This window comes from Lissotriton helveticus, assembly GCF_964261635.1.
Source record: "Lissotriton helveticus chromosome 1_1 unlocalized genomic scaffold, aLisHel1.1 SUPER_1_unloc_92, whole genome shotgun sequence".
Lineage (NCBI taxonomy): Eukaryota > Metazoa > Chordata > Amphibia > Caudata > Salamandridae > Lissotriton > Lissotriton helveticus.
Genome location: NW_027611739.1, coordinates 786,405 through 804,421, shown reverse-complemented (window position 1 = coordinate 804,421; position 18,017 = coordinate 786,405). Strand labels below are relative to the sequence as shown.

The window sequence follows — 18,017 nt, the reverse complement described above, 5'->3', positions numbered from 1 at the left end:
TGAAAAAACTCCCAGTGTGTTTTTCAGAAACAAACTCCCACTTTGTAAACATTTGGTCGATTGCCATCAAAATCGAATGTGGGCGCCCACCACCTTTATATGCTCTGAAAAGAACCCCTGTCAATGTACAAAGGTGACGACTGAGTCAACAGTCTTCTCTAAATTTTAATTTGACGTTTTAACTGGACTAGTCAGGCCTTTCGTTCGGTGGTGAACCAAATACCAAAACTGCCTCAGCACTAAAAGTAGCGTAAGTGCTACTGGAAGCTTTCAAGACACTGGTAGCAAAGGCCCATTGAAGTGGACTCCGTAGATGGCATTGACTCAGTTTAGGTTCATGTCCCATTGAGTACCATGACGCTATGAGACCAATTTGAGTCTTAATTAGTCTAATACTGCGGTATCTCTTGATGTGACACTAAACCCTAGGCCTTGATAAACTGGACATAGAGGGAAATAGCATTTACAATGCACCATTTACCATGCATGCCTTTACAACAAAATGCCAAGTATATATATATATCAGATGTGTGTGTATATATCACCTACAGGTGGTTGCCAATAGGTAGTTCTAATTAGGATGTAGTTTTATATAGGAAGAGCGTTTTTCATTTGCCAATAACTTTGGTGTCATTTGATGAATCCTTGTGAAATTTTTAAAAGTAGTTTGCAACTCACTTTAGCTGCTGTCTTTTTTCGGGGTGATCTGTCAAGCGTGGGCTTAGAAAAAGGGGGGGGGCAAAACGCTTTTTCCCCGTGTTAATTTTCATAGGAAATTTAGTAATGGCTACAGCCCTGACCTGCTTAACAGAATGACACCAGATTTGGCAGGAAAATGGATGTTGATTCAGGGAAGTGCCTTTTTGTGATTTCTTTAAATCTGTACAGTAGTTGCAGAGTTATTTAAAGAAATAGCTTGGGACACGGAGGACCCGCAACTCCTCTCAATCTCCTGCTGTGATCTGATTGGCTACCAACACTTCAAACCAGGAAGTGTTGGAAGCCATCTTGTGACTCTGCTTGAATCAAGTCACAGAAAAAAACATTAAAAAAGAAAAGGGGGTCGGGTAGAAACACCCTGGGCGGGGAGGGGGAGGGGGTCCCACAAGGACCTCGCATGGCCAAAAAAGCATTAAAAGAAAATAATTTCAGCAGGATCCGTGGACCCTGTCGAATTTTTTGTTGTTAAACCAAGCGTGATCTCCTGTGTTGGCCCCAGGTGGGCCAGGTCCTGAGGGCATTTCTAAAAATAATAGAGTGAGGGGCACACAGGTCCCCCCCATGAAGCTGAATATTGCCCCAGGGGCCAATCACCTTCCCGGGGCTTCTTTAAAAATTAAAGTGGGGGAGTCTAGCACAGCAGGGCTCGAAAAATCCGAAAAATTGTACTAGTCCTGCAGGTCTAGTACCTTGGAAAATCCCCTCGACCTAACTGTAACCTACTTGACATCCGTCTCTGAAAACAGTGCAAAAGTGTCAAGATAGCAAGATTTAAAGGCATCTTTATTGCTCATTCCCTTTGTGAGCAATAAAAATGCCTTTAAATCTTGTTATCTTGTCACTTTTGCTCCGTTTTCAAAGACCAAGGACAAAAGTTAGTTTGTCTTCCTACTCACCAGAAAGGGCGAGTAGGACCTAAAAATAGCTCGTCCTAATCAAATCAATTCTCCCTCGGAAATGCGAGCGGGCGATTGGATTTGTCGAGCCCTGTACAGCCTCTCCCACTGCCCAGGAAACACCACCTCCCCGGTGCTTATTTAATTATAATTGGGGGGCTCTTTGACTCCCCACCTGCCCCGGTGTCCGCCACCTCCCTGGGGCTTTCTCTTTACACAAAGCATGGGTCGCGCGGCCCCCCGTTCTGCCACCTTCTCAGCGCTTTAATTTTAAATAATGCGGGGGGCCACACAGAACCCCTGTGGCCCCAGGGAATGCCACCTCCCTGGGCGTTTTGTCAATTTGGAAGGTGGGGCCAGCGCAGTCTTCCCGGAGACCCAGGGACCACCTCTCCAGGGCTCTACTGTTAATTGATGCGTGGGGACCACACAGACCCCCCTGCAACCCCAGGGACTGCCACCTCTTTTATGTTAAATGTATTTCGGGGGTAACATGGCCCCTCCATAGCCCTGGGGAAAATATGAAGAACCTGCAGCCAATAATGGCCCTGGGCACCCCCAGGGCAGACTCCAGCTATTTCCTGGGGTGCCCACCGCTGGGACATAGCTGTTTGTTGTGGCTTGGCGGGAGCTATACCGCTCCGGCCAAGCCACAGCAAACTGTGTTCCACTTCTAGCAAGCGAGAACAAAAAAAATGCTCGTGCTTGCTGAAAGCGGGGCATTATGGGGCACGATTCTAGTAAATATAATTGTATTAGCTCTCAGCTGAGCCTGGAGAGCCTGCACCCTGAGGAGGGTTTTGATATTGGATACTATAATATTCACAGCACTCTAGAATTTCGTCCCATAATGCTTTGCAGGGCCATTGGTTGGGATTGTATTTTTGCCCATACCTGTGCTTGGGGTGGTCCTAGGAGGATGGGACCACCACCAAATCATTTCAGCATCGTGTGCTGTTTGTGTTCAAGGATTCTGCTTGGTCCTCTCCCTAGGTTAGGAAGGACCCCAGAATCATCACTTCTCTCACTGCTTGCTGTATTTTCATTTTCACTTTTGTGAGATGATTATATGCATTTTAGCATGTAATAATGTTACTTGTCGTTTTCCCAAGGGTATGTGAGGATTCTGTTTTCTTAATTGTGGTGAGATGGAATGGAGTTGCAGAGCAGAATTCACGGAGGTTTTGATCAATTCCACAGGCTTCACCCGTCCTGTATGTCTCTGAGATGCCCGCAGCCCTTGACAAAGTGCTTCAGCGCACGAAACGCGTTGGGCAGGACAGTGAATTATGGCGAGACATTCTGCTGCTTGACATCGCTGTTTTCTTCAATAAAATTGAGGCGTATTGTTACTCACCTGTGTGGATCTTCTTACAGCAGGCAACCTTGTTAGATATATATATATATATATATATATATATATATATATATATATATATATATATATATATATATATATATATATATATAATGAAACCGTGACCAAAAATCTGCCACAATCATCCTGATAATACAAAAGGCACAAAATGTAACAATAAAGTAAAGAAAAGAATTAGAGTTCTTTGTTTCAGATTGTTCAGGGTTGCAACACTTCAGCAAGATAAAGTTTCAACAAAAGTGTAGGGAGTCAGTAACTAAGAGTACTTATCTGAAAGTGCCGTCTTCATCCTTTCTTATTCTCCCGAAAGATGCGTGTATAGTTTGGCTCCAGTTATATAAGGTTTTGATAAACACCCTGTTGACCTCCCAGATAGACTGTCTCTCATCCGAGCCTCTCAACGGCTCCTCTAGGCAAAAATTAAAATATTAGCACAACCCAAAAGATGTTGTTCTGAACGCACCCTTCCTGCGGGTAGAACATCCAAAGGAAAAAACTATAGAAATCAACTTGTTTCTTCACGAGCGCTTCTGCGAGGGTCCAGAAAGCAGGAATGTAGTGATCCGGTAGCAGGAAATCAGGCTATTTGCTCGTTTTTGGCGCTCCAGCGTGAACACGAGCCGTAAGCCTGAAAATGCTGACAGACGCAGCTGGCGGGTTAAAAGGTTGCGATCGCGCTCCAGCGCGAATGCGTGAAGAAAAAAAAGTATATTTGGAAACACCGCGGCATAAGGCTCTGCCGGCGAGTGAGGAAACGCGGCTTCGAGTTTCTATCAAGGTCGGGATATTTATTTATTTATTTTTGGGTTTGTATAGCGCTAGAATCGACTCCCGAAGGAGTATCTCTGCGCTTGAGGAGGAGAGTAGGAAGGAGAGTAGGAACTGGCGAAGTTAATAAGTGAGAAACAAGAGAGTCTTTAGCAATTTCCTAAATGTCGTATGTTCTGAACAGAGTCTGAGAGAGTCAGGACGTTCATTCCAGAGACGAGGACCGAGGTAGGAGAGGGCCTTCCCTCCCAATCTTGTCCTCTTAATAATAGGTACTTCAAGAAGATTTTTACTGCTGGAACGCAGGGCGCGTGAAGGAGTGTAGGGAATAAATTTGTCGGCCAGATAGGATGGGCCCAGATCATGGAGTGCTTTGTGGACAATGCAGCAGACTTTAAACCTAATCCGTTGGCGGATGGCCAGCCAGTGGAGCTTCACTAGTAGAGGGCGCGAAGGTGACCTAGGAGGAACATCCTGGACCAATCTAGCTGCAGTATTTTGGACTATTTGCAGTCTGCTTAATAGGGAGTCATTAGCTGAGATCAGGAACCCATTACAATAGACCAGGCGACTGATCACTAAAGCCTGGACTAAAGTTTTACGGGTAGAGTCCGGAAGTAATGGAAAGACCCTCCGGAGCATTCCGATTATGTGGAAGCATGAGCCAGCAGTCTGTGTCACTTGCTCTTTTAGGCTAAGGGCCTGGTCTAATCGGATTCCTAAGTTTTTTATAACTGATTTAGGGGCGGGATTGGGGCCCAAATCTGAAGGCCACCATTCCGGGGTCCAAATGAGAGGAGCATCACCGAACAGCATCACTTCTGTTTTCCCTACATTGCATTGCAGGAAGTTGTTTACCATCCACTGGGACACAGCTCGCATTTCATCAGAGAAGGCCCGTTGGACCGTCGTAGTAAGTTTGCTGAATGGAAAAAGGAGCTGTGTATATCACACAATGTGGCATCCCCTGGTACCTCGGCAAGAATACACGGGCAGATATACACCAGCATATCTCCTCTGACGCGGACTGCACCTTAGAAAACAAGTGAAAAGCACTGGCCAACAGGAAAGAGGAGCATATATAGGAAGTAGTAGGTCAGATAGTAAACAGTGAAGACAGAGCCCTCCTGCAGGTTTTATGGGACTTGTAGTTCTCTGTCCTTATTAGTACATTCATACCTTCTGGCTGCCAATCTTACACCTCCCTGGCTGAAACGTGACACTCGCAAACTCAACAATGGTTAGCCCAGAACCATCTTTTGTTGAATACCCTCAAAACTGAATTCCTGCTGATTGCCCCCACAACCACTCTGCACCGATCCGCGAATGGCTAAAACAACTCACAGCCCTGAACTGCACCCCTCACGTGGTGGATTCCGCTAAATCATAGGGCATTACCTTGGACAAATACCTTAATATGCAAACTCACATCAACACCACCATTAGGGGTGCCAACTTTCATCTTAACACAATTGAGAAATTCAAGCCTTTCCTTCCGCCAGAAGACTTACAGCCTGCAGTACAATCCCTGGTGATATCTCGACTGGAATATGGCCTGGTGACCCTTGCAGGGCTTCCTAAAGCGAGCTTGGCCCCTCTCAGAGCCACGCTCAATGCATCGGCCAGGCTCATCACAGGCTCCAAAACACACGATCGCATCACACCTGGCCTTTTGCAGCTCCACTGGTTGTCTATTGAAGCCAGGATCCATTTCAAAATAACTTGCCTCACACACAAAGCCCTGCATTTCAACACTCCAGCCTATCTGGTGAACAAGCTTGTTCTTTCTGGAGCCGGTCCGAACTTAAGAAGTACGTCCATACTACTCTTGAAACCTCCAAAATTCAAAAAGGAAAGTACGTACAAATGTGCTTTCTCCGGCCTTGCACCTAGAACTTGGAACGATCTTCCTACGGAGTTGAGAATCAACCCCCCCACTGCCTATTTCAAGAAACAGGCCAAATGGATTTTCCTGAGTGGTCATTAACTGCTCCTTAATGTACTATTTCTCTAGTCCCCTTGTTGACAGATTTGAAATTTTTTCCCAACGTATTTTTTGCTGCGTAGTTTTGATTGGTTGTTAACCTTTTATTTTACTCTAGGGCTGTTTCGCAACTAAATATCAAGATTACTTCGGGGACAGATTATAGATTTGACATTTACTCTACTATGCTGTGACGAGCCAGTATATGATTGTTTCACTGAATGTTACAGGAAATTTTTTTTTTGCACTATATGAGAAACTGAACTTGTAGGTATCTGACTTTGTTTACTGTTTATGGTTTACTCCTTGTTGTTTTAAAAATGTTCAGGCATGCTTCGGCCTCTATTTACAGCGCTCTGATACCCGCAAATGTCATATTCGCGCTTTATACAACTTTTCAAATAAATAAATAATAAATACATTTACTAGTGTGTAATTCTACACATGCAAAAGATTTACACCTGGCAGCTATCATCTGACTAGTTTTGTTTTCAAACATTGTTGAAAGAGCTGCTTAGTCCTCAAAACTCCAACTCTTTCTGCATAAATAAGATAAGCTGCAAACAACTCTTCTGGGGACACAGACAAACTCACTGACACCAAGAGAGAAACAGTAATAACGTTTATTCACAGGCCCTGGGAAAACCCATTTTCCTGCTCATCTTACAGACCCATCTCCCTCCTAAACGTTCATGCTAAACTATTCACAGGTATTCCGAGCCAAAAACGTACTCCATTCATAATGGCCTTATGACTGCGAGTCACAGCAGTGGTGAGATAATACTGTGCCGTTAATAAAATGGATGCTTTCCAACACTGAAAAGACACTGGACACAATGTCCGCCAAGGGCCTGATTTATATTTAGACGGATGGTTTATTCTGTCATAAATGTGGCGGGTGTCCCGTCCACCCTATTAAAAGTGCATTATATCCTGTTGCAATTGTTATAAAGCGGACGGGATCTGTCATGTTTGAGGAAATAGCCTCTCCAATAAACTCAGAATCAGGCCCCATGTCTGCACCAAGTGTTGTAGAAGGAGCAAGAGCCAGCATTATAGGAAGAGGGCCTAGAAACAGTTATAGTGCCAGAGTCACTGAAGCACCTACCTGTTCACTTCCTCTGTTTATACCTCATAAGCACCTACCTGTGCACCTCCTCTGTTCCTATTTCATAAGCACCTACCTGTGCACCTCCTCTGTTTATACCTCATAAGCACCTACCTGTGCACCTGCTCTGTTTGTACCTCATAGGTACCTATATGTGCACCTCATCTGTTTATACCTCACAAGCGCCCGCCTGTGCACTCTCTCTGTTTATAGCTAATAGGCCCCTTCCTGTGCACCTCCTCAGTTAGTACCTCCCAGGTGAGCTTCTGAAATGAAGCTTGTGAGCTCCATACTGCCAACCACGGCCTCTTCTCTATCAGGCAATTATCAGACATCTGCTGTGTGCACGCTTCAAGTGTGTCCCCTGCCACACCTAACAATGAACCCTGTAGAGTGAGTACACAGACCGAGGGGAGTAGGGGAGCTGAAGGACATGGAATGAGGTGTACCTGGATGAAAGAAATATGGGATGGGAGAAATGAGACTTAACCTGTGGACAGCAGTCACCTCCTCCTGCTCTACCAAAGCCCTGTTGAGTCACAAAGTAGCATCATGGCCTTCAGACAGACCACAATAAGTCAAATATCTTGTAAATGTTGAAAAACAAAAGCAATTATTTATATGCACACATCTGTTGGATGCTTGATATTTCAGTTAAAAATTGGTTGTGATGGATTCTCTATAAGGAATAAATGACTGATATTGTTGAATAATAAATTACATGATTTAATGTTTGTTTGCCATATCTGTGTGCGGAATATAAAGACGGGTCTTTGCAATCAGCCCCTCATTCTGTTTTACAGAAAACCCTGGAAGGAGCTGCTAATTGAAATACAACAGGATCTTAACTTTACCCACTTTAGGAAGAACTAAAGACTCATTTTTTAAGTTGTCTTTCAGGGCAGAATCAGTCAATAGTTCAATGGAGATGGATATATATTACGCTGATAGAAAATCCACCTCAACTCAGGATAATGCTCCAGTCTTCCAGGTTAGAAGGATCCAGAAATGCTTGAGCCAGGAGGGCTGTAAAATGTGTTGAAGGTGACTTAGGGCTTTATTACGAGTGTGGCGGTCTTCCAATGGGACTACCACAGCGGAGGTCCCAGGCAGACTGTCAAGCCCATTGAGAGCCCGCCGCCGGATTATGACCTAAATCCAGGCTGGGTGGGCGGTGCAGCAGCGGTCTCGCGGCAGCTGTATTAGGCCCATTAGAGAGCCTAAACAGCATACCACCACCTTAAGAGTGCCTGCAGCATGTTCCTGCACCATGTCATGCATGCCACACTATGCAGGAACAAGGGTGCAATTCCATGGGGTGGCACAACATGTGCCCCCCGCATGCAACCCCAGGAGCAGAATCGGCCGGGGCCCTGTTAGGTCCCCCTTACCTGCATGTCCTTTATCCTTTTCAAGGCGGGGTCCCCGCCATGAAAAGGGCGGTGAATATTCAGACTTTAATATGCTCGGCGATGTCGGCATCGGCACTGCCAACATATTCAGGGTGTTTGCAGACCGTCTCCACAGCGGGATCCTTGATCCTCGCGGGGTGGCGGTCTCGTGGCGGTCCCACCACCACACTCATAATACGGCGGTCAGACCGCCAGGATGGTGGCAGTTGGACCCCCACCGTGAGTGCGGCGATCATGAGGGCCGTCGCACTTGTAGTAAGGCCCTTAATGAGCTGCAAGGTAAAGGCGGGAGTTGGCATTTGAGCTGATCCAGTGTGAACATGAAAGCATTGTGGAAGACGGTGTCTGGAGTTACCGTTGTCATATATACTTCCTAAAGAGTTACCTTTGTCATGTATACTTCCTAAAGAGTTACCTTTGTTAGACACTTCCTAAAGAGTTACCTTTGTTATACACTTCCAAGTTACCTTGGTTAAATACTTCCTGAAGAGTTACCTTTGTTATACACTTCCTGAAGAGCTACCTTTGGTAGCTACTTCCTGAAACTAAATTAACAGCAGCGCTTCCTGATTCCTCTCTTTTTCCACAATCTGTTCTGTTTAAATGAAATCTTGTCCATGTATATCTACGTAAAACTCTACCTGTAGCACGAGTTCTCTGTGGCTGCCCTTTCTTTAGTAAGTTACTCTGTCAATAATGGTAAATCACTGCCTTTTCAGAAGTAAATACAATGTGACATGTTCAACCACAGTTTTATTGAAATATCCATGTATGGTAAAATGTTCCTTACTAAATTTTAAATATGGTAGAGAAGAGATGTCTTATCCAGCTGGTTAAATATTGTGTATTCACATTCTTTACATTTGCATTTAGTAATATTGCATTTCTTTGCATCCGATAGAAAATAGGACTTAAAGGCACGGATTGATTATGAATAATGAAGATAACACATCAAACCTGAAAAAATTATCAAAAATAAGGAGCTCCAAAAACATCAGTGCAATCAGAGGCAGAGGACAGATCCAGGAAGAAGCAGTCAAAGGCAATTCAGTGAGTGTACGAGTCTGAGCTCTGCACCTCGACACCCCAAGACGAAGAAATGACCTCTACAAAATTAAGGCAACAAAACTGACAAATCACCTGCTGTATAAACAAGCGTCCAACACCAGCTTTGATCATGAGGCCGGTATGAGAGTTGGAGGAAGGTCTCGTGTCTATTTGGGATCCATAGCTTGGAACAAAATCCCATTTCAGCGTTGAGCTGTTAGCAATATGATAATGTTTAAAAAAGGTTGAAAACTTGGCTTTTTGTCCATGTTTGAAACAAACTGATTTACTTTATTTTCTGACCTGTGCTTTGCCCCGGGACACTCTTTGGAGTAGCTGTACACATTGCAAGTCGCTTCATCATCATGATGTGGCTAGAGCAGTGCTTCTCTATCTAAACTGGCAACAGACCACCATTCAGTGCTCTAGGTGTATTGCAAACTCTTCCTAGCCAAACCGCAGGCACCAGGGAAAAGCACAACGAAGTGGAGCCTAACAACTGAAGGCTGAAGGAAAGGAGAGTTCTGCTCTCTAAAGTACAGAGTATTGTCCCAATTTGCACCTACCGGAACAAAGATTAAGCTTTACCCGCAAGCATGCGAAGCCATTATCCAATCTAAAGATGCAATCACCCACAAGGAAGCCTTACTGATATTATGAATGTGGCAGGTATTTAGTGAGTCTTGTATTTTATTGTTAAATCGGAAATCAAGCGTCCAAAATATAACACGCATACAGGGAATGTGAAAATAACGCAAGTAGTTTATTAACTATGCTGACCCTTCAGGAAACACGGTCAGGAGAAAAATCGTGCAATTCCAGTGAATATGTCAAGAACTTTAGCCAATTAGAAACCATAAAAGAGCATCAGCGAATACAAACAGGGGAAAAACCATACCACTGTACTGAATGTGTAAAGAGCTTCAGTCGGTTAACAGACCTCCATAGACATCAGAGAATACACACAGGGGAAAAACCATACCATTGTACTGAATGTGTGAAGAGCTTCAGTCAGTTATCACACCTCCAAATACATCAGCGAATACACACAGGGGAAAACAATACCTTTGCAATGAATGTGTTAAGAGCTTCAGTCAGTTATCACACCTCCAAATACATCAGCGAATACACACAGGGGAAAAACCATACCATTGCAAGGAATGTATAAAGAGTTTCAGTCAATTATCAAGCCTCCATAGACATCATAGAATACACACAGGGGAAAAACCCTACCGTTGTAGTGAATGTGTGAAGAGCTTCTGTCGGTCACACGAACTCCTAATACATCAGCAAACACACACAGGGGAAAAACCATACCATTGCAAGGAATGTGTAAAGAGCTTCAGTCAAATTGCAAACCTCCACACACATCAGAGAATACACACAGGGGAAAAACCATACCATTGCAGTGAATGTGCCAAGAGTTTCAGTACGTTAGCAGAACTCCAAACACATCAGCGAACACACACAGGGGAAAAACCATACCATTGCAAGGAATGTGCAAAGAGCTTCAATCACATTTCAAACCTCCACAGACATCAGAGAATACACACAGGGGAAAAATTATTCCATTGCAAGGAATGTGCAAAGAACTTCAATCAGATTTCACAGCTACACGTACATCAGAAAATACACACAGGGGAAAAACCATACCATTGCAGTGAATGTGTGAAGAGTTTCAGTACGTTAGCAGAACTCCAAACACATCAGCGAACACACACAGGGGAAAAACCATACCATTGCAAGGAATGTGCAAAGAGCTTCAATCACATTTCAAACCTCCACAGACATCAGAGAATACACACAGGGGAAAAACCATTCCATTGCAAGGAATGTGCAAAGAACTTCAATCAGATTTCACAGCTACACGTACATCAGAAAATACACACAGGGGAAAAACCATACCATTGCAGTGAATGTACCAAGAGTTTCAGTACGTTAGCAGAACTCCAAACACATCAGCGAACACACACAGTGGAAAAACCATACCATTGCACTGAATGTGTAAAGAGCTTCAATCAAATTGCAAACCTCCGCACACATCAGAGAATACACACAGGGGAAAAACCATACCAGTGCAGTGAATGTGCCAAGAGTTTCAGTACGTTAGCAGAACTCCAAACACATCAGCGAACACACAGAGGGGAAAAACCATACCATTGCACTGAATGTGTAAAGAGCTTCAGTCACATTTCAAACCTCCGCAGACATCAGAGAATACACACAGGGGAAACACCCTACCATTGCAGTGAATGTGCAAAGAACTTCAATCAGATTTCACAGCTACACGTACATCAGAAAATACACACAGGGGAAAAACCATACCATTGCACTGAATGTGTAAAGAGCTTCAGTCACATTTCAAACCTCCGCAGACATCAGAGAATACACACAGGGGAAAAACCATACCATTGCAGTGAATGTGGCAGTAGTTTTACTTACTCTTCAGCATTAAGAAATCATCAGCGAGCTCACAAAGGGCAAACAAATCTTTTAAATGCCACGAATGCTTGAAAAGCTGAAGTCCATTATCAATCCTAAACAGGCATCAGCGAGCAAACGCAGAAGAAAAGCCTTCAAGTGCAATGAATGTGTGAAGAAATGTAGTCAATTATCAAGCCTATGTAGACATCAGCTTGCACACACTCTGTAAATACCGTACAACTGTAGTGAGTGTAGAAGTACCTTTAGGAAATCTTTCGCATTAAGGATTCATCAGTTAATGCACACGGAGAAAAATCCTTTCAGGTGCAGTGAATGTGTGAATATCTTCTGTCAGTTATTAAACCTACGGATACATCAACTAACACACACAGAGTAAAAATGGGCATTGCAATGAATGTCAGAAGTGATTTTGTCAATTGCAAACACACCTGGGCTAAACCTTACAATTGCACTAAAAGTGTGACGAGCTTTTGCCAATTTCTGATCCTACATAGCCTCAGCGAACACACACCTTCATTTAACTCACTTAGAAATAATCCTAGAGATGCAGTGAATTCAGAAAGAACTTACGAACATTAACAATGATATTGACTCATCTGAAGACATATACAGGAGCAGAACAGTGCAGTTATTGTGAGATGAAGGAATTACAGGAACAAATATATAATTATGTGTGTTATTCAAATACCAGATGAATGAAGACTCGACTAGAAGAAAAGAAGAAAACCAAAGATTTGTAGAATAATAAAAGTGTCTGTTCCCAGTGATTGTTCACTTCGGTACACATAGAAAAAAAAACGTGATATAACAGGAAATCTACTGGGAGACTAGCACAATGTGAAATAAAAGAAAAGAAGCACTGGTGGTTTTTATTTGGCGATGAAGAGTTGCAAAGAAAAACATCCAAGTGTTCCTGTTCATGCTACCTGTAAAAGTGTAGGGATGAATATGATTCTGCCTGCACACATTGCTATATTAGCATAAGTGAGTTAGTTGCGAAAACGCCATTTTGCTGCTTTTGCACACGACACTACATCTCTGTTTTTATAAAGACAAACTGCTTGCTTTTCCTTCACATGAGAACGATCTGTGTTTCACATCTCCAGACTCACACTGCGACCTCAAGTCTGCACAAAGTGTTCAAGGTTAAAATAACAATGTATGCTGTTGATGCAGGTTGATCGGCCCACGCTCTAAACACAATACGAACACAGCTGCTCATTTCTGAAACTCAGGTGCTTTTAATATTGCACTGCATGCATGAGTCTAGCACTTGGGAAAAACCTTTCAATCAACAAAGAGCTCTGCTGATCTGGGATGCGATTCACTTCACCTGACTTTGGAGGTATGGGGTTCCCGGTTTTAACCTAGAGATCTTCTATTATTATAATACCTAGCACCTAGCAAGGGGAGGGTGGTACACAAGGCGCTATAGACCTGGTTCCACTATCATTATAATATGATTTCTCCCTCTGTATTTTATGGAACTGTAACAATGTTGATTGTATTGATTTTATGCATCTTTTTACTTATGTTAGCAAATATACTGCATCTTAGAGCACGTAGTTGAAATAAACATTTTAAACTATACCGTGTCTCTGATTGCTCACGTTGTGGACATTTATAAGAATAAAAACAAAAGAGTGTTCTTGATTCCCACTATTCTTGAGAGGTCCCAAAGTCGCTTGTTCATTGGTAGCTTCGCTGTAGTACGGAGAATGAATGAGACACTGTTGCTAGTCGTATAGGGGTTCTGGGCACTGAGGTGGATTTTTGGTACACCACAATACACTGAGGTCCTTGTTTCCTGCGCATAGTTCTGTGCATGAGCAGAATTCCTGCAACATGGCGCCCAAAGTCTTGATTAGTGCTCGTATCTGTCCACAATACCCTCAACACCTTTTCCTGTTAACATGCGTGACGGATTAACCTACCTATATGAATGTGTTATAGGTTAATTCAAGCATGAGATTTATGAAAAGGTTCACATTTTGAATACTACCCTTTGTTGTACTGCAATTTATATAAATTGTTTTTCTTCTCTATGTCCTCATGGGTGATAGTGACATAGCTCAGCATAGTTGGACAGCGCTCCGGCGTCATCTGACGCAGTTTGGAGTACCAGACGATGGTATGTCTGTTATCTTTGTGGTGAGTGCATATTCGGCGTTCTCCTTTGAACTTTTCTACTCTTGGGTCACGTTTCCTGCAATAAATGCAGATGAGGATACATTTCATACATACACTCACACTGCGATTCCTGTGAACTATACTCCATATAGGACACAAGAGATTCCAGTTTCGCCATGGCAGCATCGTGTTTGGTTGTATGGCACCCTCCCCCACACCGTAACTCCGGTTCGGTTAGGTCGCTTGTCAATTCCTGGGGCAACTTGGCCAGTCTTAGCCGGGTTCACACCATATCCACGTTATCTCAATGCCCCGATTGACGACTTGTGTCAACTTTATACCTCTTTTGTTGGGGTACATAGGGCTTTGGTTCAATATGTTTCTTGCAGCGGAACAAGTTGGACCGGCCGGGATGTAGATTAGTCCATTCATGGTTAATTCGGTTAATTCGGTAATGGGCAAGCACCCTCAAACTAAGTAAAATATGTTTTATTGTCTTGCTGAGAAATTTGACCAACTGGAAGCAGTGTTTCCTAATACCACTCCTGTGGAAAAACACAGGATTCTCACAATTAATTTGCAGAAAGACTTATTGCCAGAGTTAACAGATTGTGAGATTTGGGGTAAAGTATTTGCAGCAGAATATGCGAAGTATTTCTGCGCGCTGTCTATGAATGTCTTGCCCTCTGTGATCAAGCATGTTCCGGATGAGCACAGTGCGGAGGCGGCTGTCGAGTTGAGAATGAGGCTCGTTGGAGTGTTTGACGTAGTTGCTGATCTCATCTTTTGTAATGTAAAGGGAGATGCGGTTAACTTTCAGGTGTCAAATGCTTTGCGCCTTGTCCAAGACGTCGACAAACCCCGAGCGTTACCATGAATTATTGCGGAGGCTTATAAGACCATTGGCCGCAATAGTTTGGGTGTTAAGCCTTTTGCTAAAACGGCAATTCAACCGCAGACTCAGATAGCAAAGTCTACTAAAGACAACCATCCAAATTTTCCAAAACAGAATTGGAAGAATAAAAATCAGGGGAAGCAGCAAAAGAAACAGGGGTCGCGTCCGGCGTCGCGATATCAGCGTCGCTCCGAAGCCGCCAATTCCTTTGTTGTGCACAGCGCAGCCGATTTAAGGCGCTGCCACCGTAACTGCACCCATTTCAGACACCATCTTGCTGGGAGGAAGGGTTGCGTTCCAGTTGTTGGACGCCTCCCCCCCTCCCAGTATATTTAAGGGGCGTCACATACTATAGCTGTGATATTTGCCATATTCTCCCCTGAGGCGGAAGCCGGGGGCTCTCAGCTCTTTTCTGTTCACTGCCTTACTGCACGCTCTTGAAATACAAAGTACGTGTTTTTTAAAATCTGTATATATTTTAACAGCTCTATTTTAAACGCTACCTCTTTACACTTCGGCACGAGACTAGCGTCGCTCCGAAGCCGCCAATTCCTTTGTTGTGCACGGCGCAGCCGATTTAAGGCGCTGCCACCGTAACTGCACCCATTTCAGACACCATCTTGCTGGGAGGAAGGGTTGCGGTCCAGTTGTTGGACGCCTCCCGCCCTCCCAGTATATTTAAGGGGCGTCACATACTATAGCTGTGATATTTGCCATATTCTCCCCTGAGGCGGAAGCCGGGGGCTCTCAGCTCTTTTCTGTTTACTGCCTTACTGCATGCTCTTGAAATACGAAGTACGTGTATTTTAAAATCTGTATATATTTTAACAGCTCTATTTTTAACGCTACCTCTTTGCACTTCGGCGCGAGACTAGTGTCGCTCCGAAGCCGACAATTCCTTTGTTGTGCACGGCGCAGCCGATTTAAGGCGCTGCCACCGTAACTGCACCCATTTCAGACACCATCTTGCTGGGAGGAAGGGTTGCGGTCCAGTTGTTGGACGCCTCCCGCCCTCCCAATATATTTAAGGGGCGTCACATACTATAGCTGTGATATATTCCATATTCTCCCCTGAGGCGGAAGCCGGGGGCTCTCAGCTCTTTTCTGTTCACTGCCTTACTGCACGCTCTTGAAATACGAAGTACATGTATTTTAAAATCTGTATATATTTTAACAGCTCTATTTTAAACGCTACCTCTTTGCACTTCGGCGCGAGACTAGCGTCACTCCGAAGCCGCCACTTCCTTTGTTGTGCACAGCGCAGCCGATTTAAGGTGCTGCCACCGTAACTGCACCCATTTCAGACACCATCTTGCTGGGAGGAAGGGTTGCGGTCCAGTTGTTGGACGCCTCCCGCCCTCCCAGTATATTTAAGGGGCGTCACATACTATAGCTGTGATATTTGCCATATTCTCCCCTGAGGCGGAAGCCGGGGGCTCTCAGCTATTTTCTGTTCACTGCCTTTCTGCACGCTCTTGAAATACGAAGTACGTGTATTTTAAAATCTGTATATATTTTAACAGCTCTATTTTAAACGCTACCTCTTTGCACTTCGGCGCGAGACTAGCCTCGCTCCAAAGCCGCCAATTCCTTTGTTGTGCACGGCGCAGCCGATTTAAGGCGCTGCCACCATAACTGCACCCATTTCAGACATCTTGCTGGGAGGAAGGGTTGCGGTCCAGTTGTTGGACGCCTCCCACCCTCCTCTAAACCCGCCCCTTACATGTACAAAAACATTAACCCTCCCCATCCGCGCAGCGGGCGGGCGCTGCGGGCGCGCCGGCGGCGCGCCAAAGGCCAGCCCGTCTGCGCCCGTCCGCGCCTGGACCGGGCCCAGGGCCACCACCCCTGGTCCCCTTAACCCAGCGACTTGTCTACACTACTCTAATATTAAGCTGCTCGAGATGCGTCCTCACAATCACTGCGATTGTCGAAAGCTTGACCCAATATCCCTTCCCGGTCTTTTCACACAGTTCTGTCCTCATTGTATGGTTTCTATCCCCCTCGCCATTAAATCACCCTCCAGTGCTAACAAAAATACACATACCAGCATATCAATAGCACTTTCTAATGTACGCTCGCTCGGTAAACACCGACAGGATATAGCAGACTTGATAGAGGATAGGAATTTAGGTATATTATTCATGACCGAAACTTGGATGGACAATTCATCCGACCCAGACCTAGTGATTGCAGTCCCAAGAGGTTTCACAATCTATAGACACGATAGACAGCATAAAAAAGGGGGCGGAGTAGCGATTATCGCCCGTGACTCACTTAATGTGAGAATTACTGCCACCCCGTCATCCTCCTGCGAAGCTTTGCAATTCGCAATCATGCTATCCCCTTCCAACAACTTCAAAGGGATCCTCGTATACAGACCACCTGGATCACGACCACGATCAGACTTTATCACGGATTTGAGTTCTATCCTGGAATCCCTGGCTCTGGAAGACTCTTTTACAGTTTTGGGTGATTTTAATTTTCACCTAGACAAACTAGAGGATAGGGATACTTTATCTCTTATCTCGGATATGAAGACATTTGGTCTTCCCCTTCTGGTTAACTCTCCTACGCATGACGGTGGCCATACACTGGATGGCATCTTCTCCAATCTGGAGGATATCCACATAAATCAAATCCTCCCTTTCACTTGCTCAGATCATTACGCCATCTTAGGCTCCATCATCATCCAGGAAACACTCACCGCTAAAGTATTCGCCAATTCCCGTCAACCGTTTAAAGCCTGGAATGACATAGATAGTCCTAGCCTGAAAACGCTACTTGGTAATTCCAACCCCATTTTTTCCGCAGACCCCAACATTGCCACCAAGCAATTCCACGACTGGCTGGGTACTGCTGCTAATTCACTGGTTCCCACTAAACAGGCGACCAGAAACAGACTCGCCCCCTCGGCACCTTGGTTCACTGAAGAACTAAGAACCCAGAAACAACTCTGCAGGAACAAGGAGAGGCATTGGCGGAAGGCCTATAGCGAAGACAACAGAATTAGCTACAAGGAGACGTTGGTCAAATATAAAACCATGATCAGTGAGGCTAAGAAAAAGTACTTTAGCGAATGGATAGAGCTAGCAAAAAACTCCTCTAAGGAACTTTACAATACCACCAAGCAGCTAGCTGGTTACTCCCCTGATCTGAACCCACCTCCCTCTCAATCTCTTTGCGATGCCCTGGCTACCTTCTTTTTCACGAAGGTCAATGACATCTTCTCGG

At 44.5% G+C, this 18,017-nt stretch overlaps 1 protein-coding gene across 1 annotated transcript in view; it reads left to right on the top strand.

Annotated features, from left to right (window-relative positions):
- LOC144806640 (uncharacterized) overlaps positions 1-12,312 on the top strand; it is a 69,373-nt gene extending 57,061 nt beyond the window's left edge. Inside the window, 1 exon segment of the mRNA XM_078672959.1 lies at positions 10,366-12,312. Within this exon segment, the coding sequence (XP_078529085.1) occupies positions 10,366-11,827 (1,462 nt within the window). The 3' untranslated portion in view covers positions 11,828-12,312.
- Positions 12,313-18,017: the final 5,705 nt, after the last annotated feature.